This window comes from Pongo pygmaeus, chromosome 12, assembly GCF_028885625.2.
Source record: "Pongo pygmaeus isolate AG05252 chromosome 12, NHGRI_mPonPyg2-v2.0_pri, whole genome shotgun sequence".
Taxonomy (NCBI): Eukaryota; Metazoa; Chordata; class Mammalia; order Primates; family Hominidae; genus Pongo; species Pongo pygmaeus.
This window is the reverse complement of record NC_072385.2, coordinates 44324143-44348113: the sequence shown is the minus strand read 5'-3', so window position 1 is coordinate 44348113 and position 23971 is coordinate 44324143. Positions and strand designations below refer to the sequence as shown.

Below are 23971 nucleotides of genomic sequence, written 5' to 3'. Positions count from 1 at the left end.
TAACTAACATCTCTATGCCATGTTCCATCTTTGAGGCACTAAAAGATGTGTCACCCACTATGCCTGAGATCTTTGCAGCCCTACACACAAACAGCTCACATCTGTACAGCCCTAATTGGGTCTAAATAGCATTTTAACAATTGGCATCTGTGGAGCATGATGCTAACTACCCTCATCTGCTTAACACCGTATTCCTAAGGCCCCTGCAGCTAGCATCCTTGGGATATGGTTTCCAGTTTACAAAGTGCTTCCTCACCCTCCATCCCATTGGATCCTCATGCCAGCCCTGGGAGGGGGAACAAATCACTGTGGAAGGGAGGGCTGGTGGCTTGCTAAAGGTCCCAGCTGGTCAGTGGGAGGAAGAGGTTGGATCCTCACAGCCACACCCTGAGGCCTCTGAGAAGTGGGGAGTTCACAGCCATGGATACAACCAACAAGCCAAGGGATAGTCTGGGACCTTGAAAGACAGGCAGAGGGCTGCATGCGGGCACAGCAGGGACAGGCAGGAGGCGATGTTGATTCCCACTTCCTGGTCTCTGCCTCTGGGTGGCCTCTGATTCCCTCTATTTTCACATTGCATTCACATACCCTTCCTGCCCAGTGGACCCTCACCCTAAGCAGTCATCCAGGACCCCTGAAGCAGGCACCCAGTGTTAGGATCCCAGATGAACTGACGTGACACCAAAGCAGAATTGGGGAGTGTGGGTGGATGGGTGAGGGTTGGGGGAAACTAAGGGATAAAACATTTCAACATGGGCTGTAGAGTCAACAAAAGTCATTACTGGCCAGGGGCAGTGGATCACACCTGTAATCCAAGCAGTTTGGAAGGCTGAGGCAGGCAGACCATTCAAGGCCAGGAGTTCAAGTCCAGCTTTGCCAACATGGTGAACCCCTGTCTCTACTAAAAATACAAAAATTGTCCAGGTGTGGTGGCTCACACCTGTAATCCCAGCTACTCAGGAGGCTGAGGCAGGAGAATCGCTTGAACCTGGGAGGCGGAGGTTGCAGGGAGCTGAGATCGAGCCACTGCACTCCAGCCTGGGCGACAGAGTGAGACTTTGTCTCAAAAACAAAAACAAAAACAAAAAAACACGGTCATTTCTTAGTTAAGACCATAAATGGGGCATTTAGAGCAGCATGTACATTTATCAGATTTGGAAGGGTAGTTTAATTTCTCAGTTTCCCCATCTGTAAAATGAAGATAACAGTACCTACCCAGAGCTGTTAATTGAATGAGACAATCCATGCAAGGAAGACAAGCTCCATAAATACTACCTATGAATATTTGGTAGGTATTAGAATGAACAATTGAGCTAAAATACAGTTTTTCCTTCAACTTAAGAAAAGCCAAATATACTCTTAGGAGAAAGAAAACTATAAAATAACGTCTGCTATGGGTGTTTCCAGACAAGCAGCTGCTATGTGCCCCCAGGACAAGAGGTGAAAGGCCTACGTGCATGGGGACACACACTCTTTGTGCATGTCGGTGCACGCGGGTGTCCATGTAGGAGCCCCTGCCCCTTTGCAGGTAGCGCACACGGGCCCAGCCTTCACACAAGCGCCTCTCCCCGCCCCGGCGCGGTCAGGGCAGTGACGGCTGCAGGGACCGAGGCAGCCACGAGAGGGCGGAGAGGGACCTGCGCAGCGGCGGGGAGGTGGGCTCGGCCCCTCACCTCGTACTCCAGATACTCCTTCCGCAGGCGATACTCCTCCAGCTCGCGGCTACGGCCCCGCCGCTCCGGTAAGTTCCTCTGCAGATCCAGCAGGTCGTCCGAGGCAGCGTCCAGGCAGTTCTCGTGGGATCGATGCTGCTCCTCCTGCGAGCAGCAGGCGGTGAGGGACGCTGTCCCGGGCGTCCCCTCCACCGCTTTCCGGGCCCGGGTGTGCCGCCCTCCTGGTCACCTCAGTTCCCAGGCCAGGTGCGCAGCCCGCCTCCAGCCTCCCCGAGCTAGTCCTGGGGCTCCAGGTGCACGTTCCCAATTCCACCGTATCCCACCCCTTCACGGAGGCCATACCAGGGAGCTCTGGGCGGGTCCCACGGGCAGGATGGGCCGCACGAATCTGCGCTGGGAGCCCACAGCGGCGGGGAAGGGCGGCGCGGAGTGCGTGGCCGCAGCCAAGTTGATGCGCGCGATCCAGGAGCTCATCTCCTTGGCAGTGCTGGGGCAAAGGAGGTCGTTGGTCCCCGGGGACACAGAGTCGGTCCTGTCACCCTCCTCCCGCCCCCTTCTGTGGTTGGTTGCACAGCTGGCCAGATGCTCAGGACTCAGCCTCCCATAGTTGGAGCCCTGCCACTAGCAGGGCACTCGACCTCTGACCATGGCATTTCTTATCAATAAAGAGGAAAATCTGGAGGCCTGGTGCGGTGGCTACGCCTTGGCAGGCCGATCACCTGAGGTCAGGAGTTCGAGACCAGCCTGGCCAACATGGTGAAACCCCGTCTCTACTAAAAATACAAAAATTCTCCAAGCACGGTGGCGCGCGCCTGTAATCCCAGTTCATCGGGAGGCTCAGGCATGAGAATCGCTTGAACTCGGGAGGCGGAGGTTGCAGTGAGCCGAGATAAGAGTCACTGCACTCCAGCCAGGACGACAGAGCGAGACTCTGTCTCAAAAATAAAAAATAAAAAGGACAATCTGAGAAGGTGACAGATTTTATAACGAATGCCAAATATGGTCAATCATTAGCAACTTCCCGGAATCCTGTGTTCTGAACTGGGAGGCTTTATCCCACTGATAAGGAAAAGGCATACTGTGCTGGCAAAGTTGGCCAAGGATGAGGAGGAAGCAGGCAATACCTGGGCTTCATCCCTGGTCCCCAGCTCTTCTTCCTGCTGCCGCATTCTAAGAATTTCTGATCAGTATGGCCATTCCCACCAGGACCCCCTGGGGCCCACAGGCCTCAGATGTCAGCAGGGTCAGGGGAGAGAGAACTAGGGCAGGGCGAGGCCTTGCCACAGTCTCCCACCCCAGGGACTTACGGTGCCTGGAAGAGGTAGAGGCGCCAGTCAGCCGTGCGCAGTTGGAAGACGTGCGGCTTCTTGGTGTAATGGGTGGCAGGGGTGGCCAGCGAGTGGTGCACCCCCACGGGCTCATCCACCATCTGCCCCACCAAGCTCTCCCCCTCCAGGCAGTGGTCTTCTCCCTGCTACCAGTCACAGGGGCTCAGAGAAGAGGTTATCATCAGCTGCCCACCCTCCAGACAGTTCTGGGCCTCTCTCAGTCTCCCATTCTGACAGGGTTGTTGGCTCCTTTCCTACCTTCAGGAAGTAGAGAACCATCCCTCGCAGTAAGGTGTGGAACATCTTCCAGCCACGCTTGCCCCATGGCGCTGTTCCAGGAACAGAACACAAATGTAGGTGGGGGCACCAGCATCCAGACACACTCAGACACACACAAGTGTGCATATGCCCCCTGCCCCTCACACCACCTCCAGTCTCTCACCAGAATGCACACAAATGCAGAACATGCCAACACAAGAAAACACATACAATCGTAAACAAACATATAGAGTCTCTCCACACACGGGCAATCCCCCCTGGAAACAAAACCATAGAACCACTCACATCCAAATATAGATATTCATACAGATCATCTTCTCTCCAACTCCAAACACACACCCACTACCCCAAGCAGTGGCAAACACCCAGGCACAAACACAACTCCTCCCAGACAGCTTTCTAGTCCCTGCAGGATGATCTTGACTTTGCATACCCATCTAGAGGGGCTCAAGGGCACAGGGCCCAGCTTTGGGGTGTCCTTCCCTGTGTACCCCACTCTGAGCACCACCTGCCCTCTTTTCCCCCTACCTCTCCACCCTGGTCTTGTGTGGTAAGATCCATTCTAAGCTCCTTGGACAAAAGGCAGCCCTAGGGCCCTGGCGGCTTCACAGCCAATGCTAGTTCCCATCCTGGTCGCCCCACCCTATTCAATCTGTGCTTGCACATTAGTCTGCTGAGATCACCACTCTGGTCATGTTGGTGCCATAATCAAAAGCCTTCAGCTGCCTGTGGAATAAGGCCCAAACGCAGGCCCTGGCAATTTTGCCTCAAGTGTACCTCCCTTTCACACACCCCATGTTCTGAGCAAACTCGGCTTGCTGTTTTCTCTGCAGGGGATGCCCTCTGCCCAGCTTCCAAATTCTAGACCCTCTTCTCCTCCAAAGTTCAGTGCAGATACTATCACTTACCAGAAGCCTTACCTCTCCCTGTCGCCACATCCTGCTTCCAAAACAAAACCAAAAACCTTTTTCTCCTCACTTGATTCAGCCCCTAGACACTCAGCTCTTGCTACTTTTTTTTCCCAGACATTGACACACTTGTCTAATCTCTACCTTACTACAGGGACTTTGGGGCCCAGGAATAACTAGGCCTGTTTTGTCTGGGTTCTCCTACCTACCCTCTAGTGCCTCACACAGCATCCAGCACATGGTCACTGTTCAGTACGCATTGAGGAAGGAACATGGGCTGGCTGCCTGTCCTCAACGTGGGCCGTCTCTCTGCATACCTGTGCATGCATCGGCACAGGTCCCTGAGCAGGGCTGCTCCCAGCATGCCACCCTGTTTGTGGGCAGCAGACACTCACTCTTCTTGCCGTCTGCATCTTGATGCATCTTCCGAGCCAGGATGCCCTGCTTGTAGGTGGGCACCGTGGGATCCTGAGCCAGCTGAAGGAAGGGCTTGCTCATCTTGCCAGCTGGCAGGGACGGCTGGACCTTCTCAGGTCTGGCTGCGTCTTCTTCATCCCTGAACATCAGAGAATCGGGCTGGAAGTGCTGACTACACAAAGACCACTGGGAGGTATCCATTGCCACCCAGAGCCTTAGCAACCTCTCTTTTCCTGGGAAGCCACACCCCAGGACCCCCCACAAGGAGTCCTCCTTCAGAGTGAACACATCAATTCCTGAAAATTCTGCCATACCCCACGCCCCACTACCTCTGGCCCTCCGGTATTACTTGGGCTCCTCTATCTGTCTCCCCAGAGCCCTGCCTCTGGCTTTGCCCCACTCCGAGGGGAGCACTATCTGAGTTTCTCTAACTCTCGGGTGGGTGACAGAGGGAGGACAGCCCAAAGACAGGGGAGACGGGTGAGGAGGAGAGGGGAAAGGGAGTCTCACTCACACGGCCCACTCGAGCTTCTCGCTGCGGATAGACCAGTAAAGGGCCTGGAACAGAAGCACACAGGTAGGCAGGGGAGCCTCAGGGCTGTGGAGCCTAAAGTCTCTTTGTCTGGCAGAGGTAGGATAGGGGCATGTGTACAGCCTGCCTCGTCCACCCACAACATAGGTGCCCTTCCTCCTTGAGTAAGCAAGCATCCATCCATCCATCCATCCATCCATCCATCCATCCATCCATCTGTGCAACAAAGTATTTCTGGAGTATTTCCCAGCGACAAGCACTATGCTGGGTGCTAGAGACATAAAGATGACCTGCCAGGTGCGGTGGCTCACGCCTCTAATCCCTGCACTTTGGGAGGCCGAGGTGGGTGGATCACTTGAAGTCAGGAGTTCGAGACCAGCCTGGCCAACATGATGAAACCCCTTCTCTACTAAAAATACAAAAAATTAGCTGGGTGTGGTGGCGCACACCTGTAATCCCAGCTACTCAGGAGGCTGAGGCAAGAGAATTGCTTGAACCCGGGAGGCGGAGGTTGCAGTGAGCCAAGATCACACCACTGCACTCCAGCCTGGGTGACAGGATGAGACTCCATCTCAAAAAAAAAAAAAAAGATGATGACCAAGGCAGACAAGTCCCTGTCCTGCCCATGCTTAGTGAGGCCTTAACTAGTTCTCATGGAGGAGAAATGAATTACCTACATGGCATCCTACTGGGAGGGATCTGACAGAGAAGAAACTGGCTGACCAATCCCCACAATAAATGTGCAGCAAATGAAAGAATGATGCGCTAAAAGTTTGACGTATTAACGTAGATGTTATCTCGCTTGCTTCTATAGCTCTTGCAGTGCGTAGCAAGAAGTCTGGCACATAGTAGGTGTTCAGTAAATGTTCATGAAGTACAGCCATGTACCGTATAACAGCATCATGATGGTTCAGTCAAGGATGAACTGCATGCGTGATAGTGGTCCCGTAAGATGGTGATGCAGCTGTCCTATACAGGTGTATCATTTTTAATCTTTTCTATCATGTTTTTATTGTACCTTTTCTATGTTTAGATATACAAATACAGCACTGTGTTAGAATTGCTTGCAGTATTAAATACAGCAGCATGCCACACAGGTTTGTAGCCCAGGAGAAATGGACTATCACATATAGCCCTGGTGTGCAGTGAGCTGTATATCTAGGTTTGTGTAAGTTCACTCTATAATGTTCACACAATAGTGAAAATGCCCAACGATGCATTTCTCAGAACACGCCTTCATCGTTAAGTGATGCGTGACTGTGATGAAACAGCAAATGATTTTAATTGCTTATGACACACATGCTATGTGCCAAGCACCGTGCTGAGCACTTGGCAGATTTTATTTCATCTTGATAATGGCATGGTAAGTGGTTAACACCCTCAGGAAGAACTTGAGTTGGCCAAGATGGGGCAAATTGCCCAAGACTAAAATTCAAACCCAGGAACACCAGACTCCCAAGTCTGAGCTCCAGACTTTCACCATGTGTAGCTTTGCCCTTCTCAGACTTTGAAGGGGTTAGAATGACTTGAAAACTTAAGAAAATATTTTAGGGGTCCCAGTCTCAGAGAGCCTGATTCAGTAAGTCCAGCACAGGGAGCCTGCAGATTTGCATGGCTAACAAATTCCAAGATGCTTCTGATGCTGCCAGCCAGGGACCACACTTTTACTAGCCCTGCAATAAATAAGCCCTGTTCTCTCAAGGATATTTTGGCAAAGCCGGTCCCAAGCTCAGCATCTCCCTTGGAACAAAGAACCAAGGCTCCAGGTCCTACATGAGGCTCATAAGAAGACCCCGTGGCACATACCTTCAGCAGCTCCTTGGGGAAGTTCCCGCCATCCCTAAGCCCATTCAGATTGGTTATGAATTCCTGGCAGCTCATGCTCTTCCCAATGTTCTGTAGCCGTGGAGAAGTGGGATGACTGGAGCACACACCCCATCCCAATAGAATAACCCCCCAGCCAGCCACCATGGAACCCTTTCCAGCTCCCCAGGCCCACATCCCTCAGGGGTGTTCCCTGCCCGGTCTCAAGCCTCTGGTCTTCTCCTCCCTGCACCCCTTGCCACAGCCTCAGTTCCCACAGGGACTCTCTTCACCGTCTTACCTGTCCATGCAGGTCCGTGTTAAGGAGCATGATTGCACATGTCAAGGTGTGTACAGAATCTGCCCCAGAGATAGGTGAGTGGAGAGAAAGCTCATTGGAACCAGGGCTCCTGTTTCCTCTGCCCACACTGCGTGGGGTAACCTCAGAACCCCTGGAATGCTTCCATTCTCCACAGCCCCCAACACACTACCACCAGTTCACTGTCACCTACTGAACTCCCAAGCAGGCATGGGCACCCCAAAGTTTCCCTGCTCTGCTGTCAGGGCCAGCCCCTCCCTACCTACTGAGGGGAAGACCCCCGGATTGCAATGGTGGAAGCGTCTGGAGAACTGGTAGAGGATTCGCTCCCGTTCCTGAGTCTCCCCACTGAGCACCAAGGCCTGGAGGAAGCTCCTGCAAAGGAGGGCCAGGGTCAAGGAGAGAGCCCAGGAGCTTAGGGCCAATCAGATCCCAGCCTCAGGCTGGTGCCACTGCCCCATGCCATCCTCCACAGCCTCCCCAGAGAGGGCCCAAAGACATTACCGGAGGGCTCGGTCCAGGCTCTGGCCTCCAAACTGGAAGAAGGACAAGTACTCCTCAGCCACAGCCCTGCTAAAGTCATTGCTGCAGAGGGAAAAGGGGCATGGAGTCTGCACCAGGGGCCTGGGCTGGGGCCGCAGATGCACTGGGGCACCCAGGGCCTGCACATGTTATGCGGTGGGAGTGAGCAAGGGAAGGGCGCAGGCATGCTGGGCCTTGGGTCCTGACAGGACAAGGGGGCAGCCAGGGTCTGGTATGCCCTGCTACACTATTCAGTGTACACTGGGAGACACTGGGAGAGACCTGTGGAGTCTGGTTGGCAAGGCAGCGGGGCCCAAGGACCAAGGGTGTGGAGAAGAGGTGATGCGGTGTGACCATGACTGAGAGGAAGCAGCAGATACAGTGAGGGTATGGGGGAAAAGTTAGGAAGGGAGATGGGGAGGGAACAGGGCAGGGATGGGAAGGGGAGGGTAGCCAGTGGAGGGAGCCCTTCAGCAGCTCCTCCTTGGCTGCCTCAGCCTCCAGCCTTCCCCAGGCTCAAAGCCCCTTACTTCTTCCGCAGGTAGGCAGCCACTTCAGACTTCCGGAAGCCCTCCAGGCGATAGAGGCGTGAGGCCAAGTTCCAGGCTACCTTGTTGTTCCTGACGCCATTAGCTAGCTTGTCTCCAGTTGGTGGTCTCTGGCCTTCCTCTGGGGACCGTGCTTGGGGCATAGGGCTCCCAGGAAGCCTAGAAGAGTTCATCGGTGTCCTCAGATTCTCACTTGAGATAGACATGCAGGAGCTCTGGGTCAAGTGTTCTTGCAGGTCAGTTGTGGCAAGAGTTCCCCGAGCTCAGCGACTTGAATGGTGGGGCCTGGAGTAGCTGGACCCAGGCCCTCACTCAGGGAAGAGACAGAGTCACAGCCAGACTGACTTAGCCTGGCCTGGGACCAGGAGGACCCCGAGAGGAAGGTATTCATGCAAGGTCTCCAGGTCTGGGGCCCTGCGTTTTCTCAGGTAAAGCACAGCCATGTTCCAAGTTTATCTCACCTCAGGTGGCAGGTGCATCCCTGTGAGGCCCCTAGCGTTGTTTTCTCCAATGCAAGGCACGTGAGATTGTCTCCCTCACCTGCCCTGCAGTCCTCCTATACCTCCTTGTCCCTTCCCCACCTCCCAGCTCTGGCTCTAGCCTCCACTCCTAGATCTGGAGCCAAGAAACCTGTAAGGATGAACTGAGAACAGGAAGCTAGGTGGGCTCTAGTAATGGCAGCAGCTGGGGTAGTTCAGGAGGTGGTCCTCAGCCTCTCCCTTCCCCCACCTAGCAGCCTGGATGACAAGGAGACTGAGTGGTGACCTATGACCCAGTGTGAACAGGCCTGGGTGACCCCCAGCCGACTCAGAACCTCCGAGTCCAGCACTAAGACTCTCAGATGTTACTCAGTCCAATCTTTACCTGACTCTTCTGCTTCCCCCACAACGTTACAATCAAGTGTGGGGTATTCTAGTTATTTAAACATTCATTATCCAAGTGACACAGTGAGGAAGTTGAACCGGTAAGCAGAAGACATCATAATATGAAAACATTCCAGGGGGCTGGGCGCAGTACTCACGCCTGTAATCCTACCACTTTGGGAGGCCAAGGCAGGTGGATCACTTGAGGCCAGGAGTTCGAAGCCAGCCTGGCCATCATGGCAAAATGCTGTCTCTACTAAAAATACAAAAATTAGGCAGGGTGGCACATGCCTGTAGTCCCAGCTACTCGAGAGGCTAAGGCAGGAGAATCACTTGAATCCAGGAGGCGGAAATTCCAGTGAGCTGATATTGTGACACTGCATGCCAGCCTGGGTGACAGAGCAAGATGCCGTCTCAAAGAAAAAGAAGAAAACAATCCCTGATAAACAGATATATAACATTAGAATTCACTTAAACACCCTCACTATCTAACACAGCTGGGTCAGGGTTAATGGGAGGGTTAACCCCATGCCCATCACAAGGTCCTTGGGTGATGGTGACAGAATGTCAATCAGTGCCAGAAACCAAAGAACAATCTTCCTTATGCATCTGGAAACTAGGCTGCCCCGTGGAGAGGTTCAGAGGCTTGGTAGACAGAGAAGTTCCAGCCTCTGAAAAGGGAGGGTTCTTCATGCCAAAAATTAAAGTTCACCCAACCCAAAATAGAAGTAAGTAAATCTAACTAAAATGAGAACATACTTTCATAGTAAATAATGAAAAGGTTTAATTGGAGCTTTATCTTGGTAAATGTACAAATAAGTTTATTTAAATCTCATAGTAAACACAATGCCTAAAATTTAATTTTCCCAGCACAAGTGTTCTGGCTGGATAAGACATCTTGCATTCATGCTTGATTTTCACAGTAAGATCATAAAGGCCATTAAAAACAGTAACAGGCTGGGTGCAGTGGCTCATGCCTATAACCCCAGCACTTTGGGAGGCTGAGGTGGGAGGATTGCTTGAGCTCAAGAGTTGGAGACCAGCTTTGTGGTCTGCCTGGGCAACATGGTGGGACCACATCTCCACAAAAAATAAAAATAAGTAAAAATTAGCTGGGTGTAGTGGTACACGCCTGTGGTCCCAGTTACTTGGGAGGCTGAAGTGGGAAGATTACTTGAGCCTGGGAGGCTGAGGCTTCAGTGATTCATGATTGTACCTCACACTCCAGGCTGGGCAACAGAGTGAGATCCTGCCTCAAAAAAATAATAATAATAACAGCTATTTTGAAACATAATTCACATACCATCCAATTCGCCCATTTGAAGTGTACAATTTACAGCCAACTGATCTTCAACAAAGCAAACAAAAACATAAAGTGGGGAAAGGACACACTTTTCAAAAAATGGTGTTGGGATAATTGGCTACCCACAAGAAGGACACACTTTTTCAACAAATGGTGTTGGGATAATTGGCTAGCCACAAGAACGAGAATGACACTGGATCCTCATCTCTCACCTTACACAAAAGTCAACTCGAGATGTATTAAGGACTTAAGTCTAAGACCTGGAACTATAAAAATTCTAGAAGATAACATTGGAAAAACCCTTCTAGACATTGGCTTAGGTAAGGATTTCATGACCAAGAACCAAAAGCAAATGCAATAAAAACAAAGATAAATTGCCAGGACTTAATTAAACTGAAGAGCTTTTGCATGACAAAAGGAACAGTCAGCAAAGTAAACAGAAAACCCACAGAGTGGGAAAAAATCTCCACAATCTATACATCTGACAAAGGACTAATATCCAGAATCTACAATGAACTCAAACAAATCAACAAGAAAAAAACAAATAATCCCATCAAGAAGTGGGCTAAGGACATGAATAGACAATTCTCAAAAGAAGATATACAAATGGCCAACAAATATATGAAAAAATGCTCAACATCACTAATGATCAGGGAAATGCAAATCAAAACCACACTGCGATAACACCTGACTCCTGCAAGAATGTCCATAATCAAAAAATCAAAAAATAGACATTGGCATGGATGAGGTCAATAGGGAACGCTTCTACACTGCTGGTGGGAATATAAACTCATACAACCACTGTGGAAAACAGTGTGGAGATTCCTTAAAGAACTAAAAGTAGAACTACCATTTGATCCAGCAATCCCACTACTGGGTATCTACCCAGAGGAAAATAAGTCATTATAAGAAAAAGATACTTGCATACACATGCTTATAGCAGCACAATTCGCAATCACAAAAGTGTGGAACCAACCCACATGCTGATCAATCAACGAGTGCATAAAGAAACTGTAGTGTGTATGTGTGTGTATATATATATATATATATATATACTATTATATATACTATTATATATTCAATTATACATAATTGAATCACATATATGATTGAATATGCATATATATTATTGAATATATATATATATGATTGAATACTACTCAGCCATAAAAAGGAATGAATTAATGGCATTCACAGCAACCTGGATGAGATTGGAGACTATTATTCTAAGTGAAGTAACTCAGGAATGGAAACCCAAACATCGTATGTTCTCACTTATAAGTGGGAGCTAAGCTATGAGGATGCAAAGGCATAAGAATGACACAATGGACTTTGGAGACTCAGGGGTAAAGGGTGGAAAGTGGGTAAGGGATAAAAGACTACAAATAGGGTGCAGTGTATACTGCTCTGGTGATGGGTGCATCAAAACCTCACAAATCACCATTAAAGAACTTATTCATGCAACCAAACACTACTTGTTCCCCAATAACCTATGGAAATAAAAATTATAAAAAACAAAGAAAAGAAAATTCAAGTTAAAAAAATAAAATAGGCCGGGCATGGTGGCTCATGCCTATAATCCCAGCACTTTGGGAGGCCAAAGCGGGCAGATCACGAGGTCAGGAGATCAAGACCACGGTGAAACCCCATCTCTACTAAAAATACAAAAAATTAGCCAGGCGCAGTGGCGGGCGCCTGTAGTCCCAGCTACTGGGGAGGCTGAGGCAGGAGAATGGCGTGAACCCAGGAGGCGGAGCTTGCAGTGAGCCGAGATTACGCCAATGCACTCCAGCCTGGGCCACAGAGCGAGACTCCATCTCAAAAAAATAAACAAATAAAATAAAATAAAATAATAAAGTGAGGTCAGGCACGGCGGCTCAGGCATATAATCCCAGCACTTTGACAGGCTGAGGCGAGTGGATTCAAGAGTTCAAGACCAGTCTGATCAAGAGTTCGAGACCAGCCTGGCCAACGTGGTGAAGCCCGCTCTCTACTAAAAGTACAAAAATTAGCCAGGCATGGTGGCACACGCCTGTAATCCCAGCTACTCGGGAGGCTGAGGCAGGAGAGTCACTTGAACCCGGGAGGCAGAGGTTGCAGTGAGCCAAGATCGCACCGTTGCACTTCAGCCTGGGCAGCAAGAGCAAAACTCTGTCCCAAAACAAAACAAAACAAAAAAAAAAGGGTACAATTTTATGATAATTTATATTTGCATACTTTTTTTTCAAAGTGCTCCCTCATCTAAATATTATTTTAGTAACAACACTAATTGACTAGGTCATTTTTAAAAGCATATTTTAGGGCTTTGTCAGTTGATTATTCGAGTAATTCTCTTTAGATGTGACAATTTGTTCTTTATTTTTATTTTCTCCTCTTTCATTGTTCACTGGACAATCTCTTTTGGTTCCTGATTTGTTAGTGGTTTTCCATGTGATTTGTGAGGTCTTTCAGCATCACTTTCACAGACCTTAAGAAATCGTATGTTTTTTGACAGGATTTGTAATTACACTATTCTGTTAGCTTCTGTTGTGCTTCTCCTGCATTGTGTATTGTTCATGAGCCTCAAGAGGCAGTGAGAAGTCACCAGCAAAGACCCTGACCCGTCTGTGTTAGGTGGAGAGGGTGCTTAAGTGAAACCTAATGTTATTCATCTGTTTATCAGGGAACGTTTTCATATTATGATGACTCCTGCTTACCGGTTCAACTTCCTGTGTCACTTGGATAACGAATGCTTAAATAACTAGAATACGTGATTTTGATGTTGTGGGGGAAGCAGAAGAGTCAGGTAAAGATTGGACTGAGTGACATCTGAGAGTCTTAGTGCTGGACTCGGAGGTTCTGAGTCGGCTGGGGGTCACCCGGGCCTGTTCACACTGGGTCATAGGTCACCACTCAGTCTCCTTGTCATCCAGGCTGCTAGGTGGGGGAAGGGAGAGGCTGAGGACCACCTCCTGAACTACCCCAGCTGCTGCCATTACTAGAGCCCACCTAGCTTCCTGTTCTCAGCCCATCCTTACAGGTTTCTTGGCTCCAGATCTAGGAGTGGAGGCTAGAGCCAGAGCTGGGAGGTGGGGAAGGAGCGAGGAGGTATAGGAGGACCACAGGACAAGTGAGGGAGACAATCCCATGTGCCTTGCATTGGAGAAAAAATTCCTGGGGGCCTCACAGGGACACGCCTGCCACCTGAGGTGAGATAAACTTGGAACATGGCTGTGCTTTACCTGAGAAAGCGCAGGGCCCCAGACATGGAGACCTTGCATGAATACCTTCCTTTCGGGGTTCTGCTGGTCCCAGGCCAGGCTAAGTCAGTCTGGCTGTGACTCTGTCTCTTCCCTGAGTGAGGGCCTGGGTCCAGCTCCTCCAGGCCCCACCATTCAAGGCCCTGAGCTCAGGGCACCCTTGCCACAGCTAACCTGCATGGACTGCACCATTAGGTCCATGACATGAACCACTGCTGGTTCCTGCTAGTCCTATTAGCATGATTCACATTCACCCAATTAGAAAACAAAACACCTTTTTCAGTGTAGAGATCCCAGGGGCTGATAGTCTTAAGGCAGCATTCTGGGACAAGTGGACATCTAGGTTGGTTTCTCAGTTGGCCTATTCCTACCTCTGGTCACAGTTCTGGGGTTACACAATCCTATGTTGGGCCCCAAGTTCCATTCCCTTGGTCCCCATCAAACCTCCACTTGATGAGATCCGAGCCAGTGCCCCAGGCCTAGGTTCTTTGGTGAATGCCTCCCAGATACCTCCTCAAATTCAAAGCAGTCCATAATCCCCACATCACAAGCTCTGACCTTGCACTTGCCTGGCCTGCCAGCATGGCTCCCGTTTTTCTGGGAAGGCACACGCCTTTGCTCAGCTTCCCTGGACACCTCCTCCCCTTCCTTCTCTCCTGGTCTCCAGCTGTGGATGCTTCTTTTAAAGCCCTGCACCAGCACACTCAGATCTCGCCTCCACGTCTATAACTATCTGCTGTTTTGTTTCTGATGCTTCTGAACCTTACGGTCTTTCTCAAAACTCTTCCTGGTACCCACTCATATAATCCTTGCTTAATAAATATGAGTATGTTTAATTCTAATGTGCATTTCTCACCCTCCATCCAGACTAGAATATTCTTAAATGCATCCATAATTAGGAGCATGAGAGCCAGTTAGTCTGAGACTTACTGTTCTGCAGAAGTCAGGCGAATGTCAGGCTGGACGTCTCCAGTCTCTGCAGGCCTGGCTGTTCCTTCACTCTTTACTTCCTCGCCTGGTTTTGGGGCCTCCCCTGCCTCCTCTTTCTTCAAGGAACTTGGCTCTTCCCCATCCGTCTCCAAGAGTGAAGACTGTGAAGCGTCTAGTGTCCACTTGGGCAAAATGCCTGAGCTGTGGTGTTGAAGCTGCGGGCTGCCCTCCTGGGACGATGCAGGACTGGGCCTGGGACCAGGGCCTCTGCTCTCAGATTCTGGGCTGCTAGGCTCTGGAGAAGAAGCTGGGCTCCTCCAGGGGCAGGGGGCCAAGGTGCAGGGAAGAGATTCCTGGGGGTACCCAGCCTCCCTCTCATCTGAGGAAGAACATGAAGTGAGGCGGGCACAGGGCAGGAGGCAGGAGAACGGCTTGGGCACCACCTCCAGAGGCTCCCTCCCTGGGGCTCCTCCCCGGGAGCCTGGCAGCATGCCCTGTCCTCCCTCAGGCAGTGACCTCTCCCACTTGCAGAGGCAGCAGACAGCGGGCTCCCAGGACTCAAGCCTCCAGGCAACTAAGGGCTCAGGACCTTTGCTAAACCATTAAGACCCAGAGGTAAGAAATGCTGGGCCTTTTGTATGTTTCCTTCATTTAATTTTAAAGAGGCAGGATTTAACCCCAAGTCTGTCTGGCTTAAACACAATATAATGGGACTCATTAATGGCAACCATGGATCCAAGAATGATCTTTGTCCCCACTCCAAATTCCAAATCCTCCCAGGACCCAATTTCCCAAACCCCCTTATTAGGGCTCACCTCTGTCCTGGGAGTTAAGAGTCACCTGGGGCCAAAAAGGACCTCCTCTCTGCCAGCTCTCAGGGCTGAGAGAGGCCTGTTGAGAGAGGAAAAGGCATTCCCATGAGCCCAGGAGACACAGAGAGGTGGATGGGGGAGAGGCCAGGCAGGGAGAAGGGGAAAGGAGGGGAGGGGAAGGATGCCGTGAGTAGGCAGAAGTCCCTCCGTCCTCCTCCCACCCAGGCTGGAGCCTCAGTTCAGAAGGGGAGTCCTGGATGTGAGAAGCCCCACATCCTAGGATTTTTGGTGCTAGGCCCTGGAAATAAACGGGCTCATATTCCTCCTCCAAAGATGGAGAAAGTAAGGCCCAGAAAGGGGAAGTGACTTGCCCAAGGTTGCACAGGATGTGCAGCAGGGCCAAGATCAGATCCAACACATCCTGATTCCCAGGTCAATGCTTCGTCCACACACGGTGCTGCAGATGGAGCAGGACCAAGCCTATCTCCCTGAGAAGTCTAGAGAGAGACAGAGGAGAGAAGGAGAGGACAGGTGACTAGAGGAAAATTGCTCCCAGGGCCTTTCTCAAATCCCATGAAGCCTCCTCCCTTCACAGTCTGCCCAGATGGCCCTGCCTCAGGTGGTGCCAGCCCAAGGAGGGGCTGTGTTTTAGGGAGGGTGATATCCCCAGGCACTGGGCTGGGTGGGCTCTCCCTTCCCAGACAGGAGCCAACCTGCAACTTATAGCGTTCCCAGGCTTCCCTCTGAGAAGTTAGTGCTTAGAGCAAGAAAGTCCATGGAGGGCGCAGTGGCTCAGTTAATCCCAGCACTCTGGGAGGCCCAGGTGGGTGGAACACCTGAGGTCAGGAGTTCAAGACCAGCCTGGCCAACATGGTGAAAGCTATCTCTACTAAAAATACAAAAATTAGCTGGGTGGAGTGGCACACACCTGTAATCCTATCTACTTGGGAGCCTGAGGCAGGTGAATCGCTTGAACCTAGGAGGTGGAGGGTCAGCCGAGATGGCACCACTGCACTCCAGCCTGGGCAACATAGCAAGACTCCGTCTCAAAAAAAAAAAAAAAAAAAGTCCTGAGAAAATGGACCTCCACAGACACAGCCCTAACTGCCCCACATTGGGGGCCCTGGCCCATGGTGGCGGGGACTCCCATCAGTACCCAGGAGCTTCTCTGATCTTGGGGCTCCAGTGACAGAGCTGCTCTGGGTAATAGAGCTGCTCTGGGTAATAGCTCTTCATTGTTCTCAGGGAATTGAGAGATTAGAAAATTACAGCCACACTCTACCATATTCAGTCTCCTTATCTCTTAAGGAGAGGTCTCCCTGGGAAAACTGTGCTCCCTATTGTCTCACAGAGCATGACCCCATCCTTAGTTGATATTAAGAATCTCCGCCATTGTCATGTGGGCCTGATCTATTCACACTGGATGGGGGAAGAATGACAGATGGTGAGCTAAAAGTAACAACATGCTGAAATCTGTCAAGAAGAGAGAGGACTGGACTTTTGAAATAGGCATCTCTCTGTTAGGGGCAGAGGTCACCCTTGCAGGCTGAGCGCTGCCTTGTTAGTTGGGAATGTCTTGGAGGTGGGAGGGGAAGAATCTGAGAATAGCCTGGAACATGCTGCAATTGGAGGAGCTGTTTGTTCTCCAAACGTATCTAGGCATAGCCCCTTGGAGCTGGTGAGATGGAGACATTTGTGGACTTAATTATCAGCTGACATCAGCTGACATCATGGCATTGATAAAATGTCCTATCATTCTGAAGACAACACTGGTCCTGATTTTCTGCTCTATTAACCTGCTATCTACCGATGCAAGTTATCCCCAAAGCTCTTAGCGTCAGAAAAGAATGTTCTGGGCCTAGTGACCCCCGAGGAAGACCCTCCCTTCTGTGTTCCCAGCACAGCCCCGGTTGGTTCCCAAGATTGGGCTTACCTCACTCTCTCCGTGACCAGGAGGTGTTGCAGGAGCCCCCTCAGCGGCAGCCACTGAGGCCCAGACAATGGAGTGTGGTTTATAGACGGGCACAGGGAATGGAGGGGTGCGATGCCCACTGATAGCAGCGCCATCCCCCAAATCTGGCTCACTTTCCAGCTCCCACAGCACTGTGTCTTCTGGGAGGGGAGGCTCCAGAGTAGCTGGGCTCTCAGGTCCAGTCCTCACACCTGCATGGGAGTCTGAAGCCCCCCAGGAAAAGCACTCTCCAGAAGCACTGTTCTCTGAGCAAGGACTCCCCAGGAAGAGGGGGTTGCTGAAGAACATGCTCTCCTCCTCAGCTCCCCACTGTGGGGAAGAGTCCGGGGTTCCCTCTCTCAGCCATGCCTGGCCCTCCCCCTCAGGCTCGCTGCTGTCTTCCCCTGAGTCTTCATTCTCAGGTGGGCTGGAGTGCAGGCCCGTGTCCCCGGGGAGGTCCACAGGGGGCGTGGGGAGACAGCATTTCAGCCCAGCCTTGAGCCCTTCCGTCTTCTCCAGCTCCTCCTCCAGGTCTAGGACACACATCTGGGCCTGCAGGATGCCTGCCCAGAACACTACCTGCGTGGACGTGCTCCGGTTCTGCTGTGGGCTCCCCGGTAGACGGCTGTTCACTTGTGACCCTGGTGATGCTGTGCTCTGCCTGTGCTCCCCCTGGGCAGAGCAGCTCCCCAGGTGTGTGAGCTCCACACCGGAGCCCCAGGGAGGAGCATCTTGTCTGGTAGATTCAGGAGGGTCGGTGGCCCAGGTTTGCTCCTCGCAAGGCTCTGGCCCGTCCTGATGGACCCAGCTCCCCAGGTGTGTGAGCTCCACACCGGAGCCCCAGGGAGGAACATTTTGTCTGGTAGGTTCAGGAGGGTCAGTGGCCCAGGTTTGCTCCTCGCAAGGCTCCGGTGGATCCTCATGGCTGCACGTTTCCCTCGGGCACTCTCCTGGGTGGAGCTCCAGGCTGTCTCCCAAGTACAGGTTGAGAATTTCCATGGGCTGGGGGTGGTCAGAGATTCTGTAGTCACCCATCATCCACCGAGCAAAAGCTGTGCAGGAGTCCCCTGGAGCATCTGCTTTCACGGTCTCACTGTGTGGACTAGGGGGAGCACTGGCCGCTGGGGTAACTGGGAATCCATATCTACCCTGGAAATGCCCAAAGCAAGTGCAGGTTAGGGAAGGGCTGTCAGCCTCTGGAGGCACGTATGTAGATAGATGTGTTTGGAGTGTCTTCCCCATCTATGCCTGCTGCTCCTTAGCACTGCCCTCCACAGCCCTGCTGGGAGTAAGGAGCGTACCACATACTCCATCTGACCCTACAATCTCTAAACTTGCACCAGGGGAGCACCCGCCCCAAAGACACCCATCTGTTGGCTGAAGATAGCCCATATGGCTTAGCTGAAAAGAACAAACTGGCCAAATCAGATCCTTCTCTTGGGCATTTGGATTGGAGAGTGTGGAGACCGAGGTGGTTGGCAGCAGGAACAGAAGGCGGAAATGCCTCTAGGTATCAAGGAAGCAGCTGCAAACCACAAAGGACATGTAAACCAAAGCATGTGGGAGCCAAACAGACACAGACTGGAGGTGAGGAGAATGCAACAGACTCATGGAAGAAGCAGGCACCCACGACACGAAGGCCACAGCCTGCCTTACTTCCACTTTCCAAGGCTCCTATCCTTGGGGCCTTACCCTGTTCACCAGGCTGGCTGGCAGGCTGCTTCTTGGTCCTTGTAAGCTGCTGACAGCTTGGAATTTGGCCCCGGTGGAAGCAGCAAGGGGCTCTCTGCTTAACTCAGCCCAAGCCCTCATGAAGGGAGGATGCTTCAGCCCTGCTGCCCACCACCCAGCAGACCGCCTGGTGCATGGAGAGGAGATCTCTGCCTTCTAGGGAGGAAGAGGCTGGGATGTGGCAGCCATGTCTGTCTGGAGCTGCCTCACATTTGCCGAGAGCTGCTGTGTGCACAGCCTACACTAACACTCTGGGTGGGCCCTTAACAGATGAGCCCAGGAACCTCGCAGGGTGTTTTCTAGAAGCATGCATCTCCATCCCCTGCATGCAGCCCACCACTTAAATGGCTCTCAGAGCAGCCCCGCTTCCTCAGAACAGCTGGCTTGTTTTGATCCAAAGCACACTGTGAAGCTTGTAACTTGTTTGTGTCATGGTGCTGGCTCTCCACAAAGTGGAAGTACAAGATCAAGTACACAGATCCTTATGGCATGTCGTAAGCACTCCCCTGGCAGCTGTCTTTTTTTTTTTTTTTTTGAAAGAGTCTTGCTCTGTCACCCGGGCTGGAGTGTAGCGGCACAATCTTGGCTCACTGCAACCTTTGCCGCCTGGGTTCAAGCGATTCTCCTGCCTCAGCCTCCTGAGTAGCTAGAATTATAGGCGTCCACCACCATGCCCTGCTAATTTTTTTTTTTTTTTTTTTTTTTTTGTATTTCTAGTAGAAATGGGGTTTCACCATGTTAGCCAGGCTGGTCTTGAACTCCTGACCTCAAGTGATCTGCCCACCTTGGCCTCCCAAAGTGGTGAGATTATAGGTGTGAGCCACTGCACCCAGCAGCTGTCTTTTCTTATTTTCCCTTTGCCTCATTTTCTTCACCCACAGATTTCTATCTTGAAGACTTAGAATATTTTGGGGAGCAAGACTATTAACAAACACACACATGCTCCCAGTTTATAACCATGTGTGACTTCCAGATACCCAAGAACAACAGCCCCTTCCACATGCAGTTAACCAAGCCTGTCCCCACCCACCACTCCCCGAAACTCGCACCTGAAAGATGAGCAGTCCCCTGCGTGTCCCTGTTTAACAGATGAGGAAGCCTTAGCCTGAGTCTGACTTCATGACTCACAGCTGGTGACAGGGGTCGGACTCCGACCCCAGACCATCCACCTTCCAGTCTGCAGCTCTCTCTGCCCTTTCCCTGCTCCAGGATGAAGAGAGTGAGCCCAGGTGGCCTCGTCCAGGTCTCCAGACCTCACACTGAGGTCCTCCCACAGGCAGGCTGTAGGACAGGAGGTTGACTGGCATGCAGGGCCCTAACCAGCACACATAACAAACCCATGGGGGTCAGCTCCTCCCTGCCCAGCACTAGAGAACATAAGCTGAATCAATAGCCAAATGGACTGCAGCTCAAACCCTCGTCCTGCCACATACAATTGAGTGGATGAGCCTGGAAAGTTCCTTAGCATCTGGGAGCCCCACTGCAGAGGGGAGCTAGGGTTAACGGAGGTGATTCGCGCGGCCTTCAGCCAAGGCTTGGCCCACTGTTAGACAATCAGTAAGTGGTAACCCTCAGCGCTCTCTCACGAAGGTCAGGGGGTCCAGCTGTTATTCAAGGTCACCTACAAAACATCGCTTTGCCCCATGCCTTTTTTCTGGAGGGCACCTGAGAGAAGGAAGGAGGGCCAGTATGCATTTCAGTTTCTTATTCACCTTGAAAGTATCCTTTTTCTAAAAGTGCCTCCAAAAGGAAATCTCTTTCTGGGTTTTTACCCCTCCATCTGACCCAACCCCTGCATTCCTGTTTTGGAATGACAAGAATCTAGACTTGCTGGATGACGGCCTCAGGATTCTGATGTTTCAGCCCACCAGGAATGGCCCCTGACCGGCCTTCAGGGCCCTTCCACCTGTTAGTTATGGCAGCCTCCCCAACAGGCTGACTTCCTGAAAGGAGAGGCCCTTTCTTAAGTTTAATCTTGTACTTGATGCTCTGAATCAAATGGACCAGATTTGGTCTCGTCAGAGATGTTTGAACCAGAGTGGCTCCATCTTGAATAGGGGCTGGGTAAAATAAGGCTGAGACCTACCTACTGGGCTGCATTCCTGGGAAGCTAGGCGTTCTAAGTCACAGGATGAGATAAGAGGTCAGCTCAAGATACGGGTATCCTTAATCCAGCAGCCCAAGCTGCTGCTCTGCCTATGGAGTAACCATTCTTTTATTCTTTTACTTTGCTAATAAACTTGCCCTCATTTTATGGATTCATCTTGAATTCTTTCTTGCACGAGATCCAAGAACCCTCTCTTGGGGTCTGGATTGGAATCCCTTTCCATTAACAGTCTTGCCTTTCATTCTTCTCCTATGGATCCAGCCTTCACTCATCATTCTAGGTTCTGCCTCTCCACCTCCCACCACTACCTCCAGATAACAGGCAGAGGATTTGTATGGTTTACTCCTTAAGTCCATACCTCTCTCTGTTCCCCATGCAGCTGCCCATTGTCCACCCTCAGTGCTCTCTGGGCAAGAAGCCTGAGACGGTTCTACTTCTAAGGCAGAAGGGATGAGGAGCCTCAGGATCTATTGTCTACACTAGGGAAAACACCCTGGACCCCAAATCTCCCTCCCCAAACCTGCCTGGTGGAGAGCAACCGAGTGTGAGCAAGGAGATGACTCACCCCACCACATCCCACTGTGCCTCCTGAAGACACCAGCCCATGGGGTTTAATAAATGACTAGGAAGACATGTTTATTTAGAGATAGAGGGGAAAGCTGGGGAGAAGCACCTGGTTTACAGGTACCAGAACATAGGACATCCCTAGCTCTACTCAACTTCCTCCCTTCCCAGACCCCAAAGCCACCCTCCAGGTCTCTGTGAAGTCCTGGTCTTTGGTCCCAAATAGTTCTCCTGCCATGCAAAAGCCCTGATCCCTTCTCTTGTTCTCATTCACCCAACCCCACACATTGTACCTGAATGAGTGCCAGCCTCATGGCCCTATGGGCCCCAGAGCATTTTGCCAGCATAACGCCAACTCACCTTCTCTCACCATCAGTCAACTCACTTGGCAAGAAACGTTCTCGTGCCAATATGGGAATGGGAGTGGGAATGCGGGGCTGCGCCTGCTAGAAAGGACATCCTGAATTTTTCATAAGATGAGAGGAAACCCCACTTGTCTCTCTTTGCACATATGTACTTGCAAATAGATATGTATATGTACATAAAGCAGCCCTCTAGGTACATGCTAATGCTGACGCTAGATATAAATGAGGATTGGACTTGCCTTCCCAGAAAAAAATCAGTGTTCCTTGCTGGGTTTTTTCACAGGAAAAAAAATAAATACGAGAGGCTGCAGCAGCTTTCCAAGCAAAGAGAAGAGAGCAGATCTCTGGGGCCTGCAGCACCTGAGGAGCCTGTCAGGGGTGGGGGTGAGGAACTGGTCAGTGGAGGGGAGCCCAAGGCAATGGAGACAGGAAGGGTGGAGACAGATCAGGTATTCAATGGCGACAAGGCATGTAGTTTGACTGGCTACGACATTTTTTTTAAATGGTATCTTGCTCTGTCACCCAGGCTAGAGTGCAGTGGCATGATCTTCGCTCACTGCAACCTCTGACTCTCAGGTTCAAGCTATTCTCCTGTCTCAGCCTCCCAAGTAGCTGGGACTACAGGCACCCGCCATCATGCCTTGCTAAGTTTTGTATTTTTAGTAGAGACGGGGTTTCACCATATTGATCAGGCTGGTCTCAAACTCCTGAGCGCAAGTGATCCACCTGCCTTGGCCTCCCAAAGCGCTGGGATTACAGGCATGAGCCACAGCACCTGGCCGGCTATGACTTTTTAAACCAGTTAAACTCAATGTGACTATACTCTACCCCTCACTTTTACTTTCTGAACTTTTATCCCAGTTTGTAGTTGCCAGTGGGTTTACCTGCATGGTTCTAGTTTGCCTAGAAGGTAAGCACCAAGACGGCAGGTTCTTTATGTTTCCTGTTTGCCACTGTGTCTCAGTATGAAAATACTGAATGGCATAGTCACATTATGTAACTGATTTGTTAACCACTCCCACCCACAAAGCTCTGGGGGTATACTTTAGTTCAACTGGATTCGAAATTTAAAGATCAGCATTGACTTGAGGGGTTTAGTTCAAGTGGATTAGAAACTTAAAGGTTAGCGTTGACGCGAGAGGTTCAGGCCCGCCTGTGATTTGAGCTGGGGTGTGAACCCAGGTTACAGCTCTCTTAAGCATCACTCTCTCCTCCTGCCCACTGATCAATTCTCTTGGACATTCCTGAATTCACCTGAGTCACTCGAACTCGTGCAGCGCCTCCTTGGCTGAGAGTTGGCATTGTAGAACATTTGTGAAAATAAGAGAGGGGATGGCTAGATGAATGGACAGACAAATGGAGAGACACACTGATGGGATGGATCCTCAGAACTCTCCCTCCATAACAACCAGGCCAGAAGACTGGGGAGACCAAGGCTTGGAGAAGAGAATTAGCATCATTATAACATGAAGGCTTCCCCATGGGGGCCAGTCTGCCCATGACCAATCACCTCATCCTCCCCTCTCCAGGAAGCCCAGTGCTCCAAGGGCAGTGCTCCCCCAGAGGCAGGTCCCTACCGGGTCAGCAGCCAAAATGTCCCTATGGGTCTTGGCTCCCAGGCAGCAACCTGAACAGAAAGGAGGACCCATTCTATTGTCTTGTTTGTGCTCTCCACTTGTGGAGGGGGCACTGTGTAACTGTGTGTTTAAAAGATGTCTTCCTTTTTTTTTTTTTTAATTGCTCTTGCCTGAATGGAAACGTAGGATGACCTAAAAGG

The 23971-nt window shown here is 51.0% G+C and overlaps 1 protein-coding gene across 9 annotated transcripts in view; it reads right to left on the bottom strand.

Moving 5' to 3' along the window:
• The window catches only part of PSD4 (pleckstrin and Sec7 domain containing 4), a 45613-nt gene that overhangs the window by 2032 nt on the left and 19610 nt on the right, over positions 1 to 23971 (bottom strand). For 4 of the 9 annotated variants that reach the window (XM_054475713.2, XM_054475712.2, XM_054475714.2 and 1 more), the window contains 15 exons: positions 17410 to 18576; positions 15848 to 15973; positions 15480 to 15555; positions 14665 to 15043; positions 8312 to 8488; positions 7764 to 7844; positions 7522 to 7634; positions 7242 to 7300; positions 6944 to 7033; positions 5120 to 5163; positions 4506 to 4744; positions 3260 to 3330; positions 2981 to 3147; positions 2016 to 2160; positions 1674 to 1817 (listed from right to left, as the gene is read on the bottom strand). In XM_054475713.2, the coding sequence (XP_054331688.1) occupies positions 1674 to 1817; positions 2016 to 2160; positions 2981 to 3147; positions 3260 to 3330; positions 4506 to 4744; positions 5120 to 5163; positions 6944 to 7033; positions 7242 to 7300; positions 7522 to 7634; positions 7764 to 7844; positions 8312 to 8488; positions 14665 to 15043; positions 15480 to 15555; positions 15848 to 15973; positions 17410 to 18465 (2967 nt within the window). In that variant the 5' untranslated portion in view covers positions 18466 to 18576. Of the gene's footprint in view, positions 1 to 1673; positions 1818 to 2015; positions 2161 to 2980; positions 3148 to 3259; positions 3331 to 4505; positions 4745 to 5119; positions 5164 to 6943; positions 7034 to 7241; positions 7301 to 7521; positions 7635 to 7763; positions 7845 to 8311; positions 8522 to 14664; positions 15044 to 15479; positions 15556 to 15847; positions 15974 to 17409; positions 18577 to 23971 lie in introns of all 9 variants that reach the window. The other 5 variants (XM_063648567.1, XM_063648566.1, XM_063648568.1 and 2 more) reach the window with 4 other exon arrangements.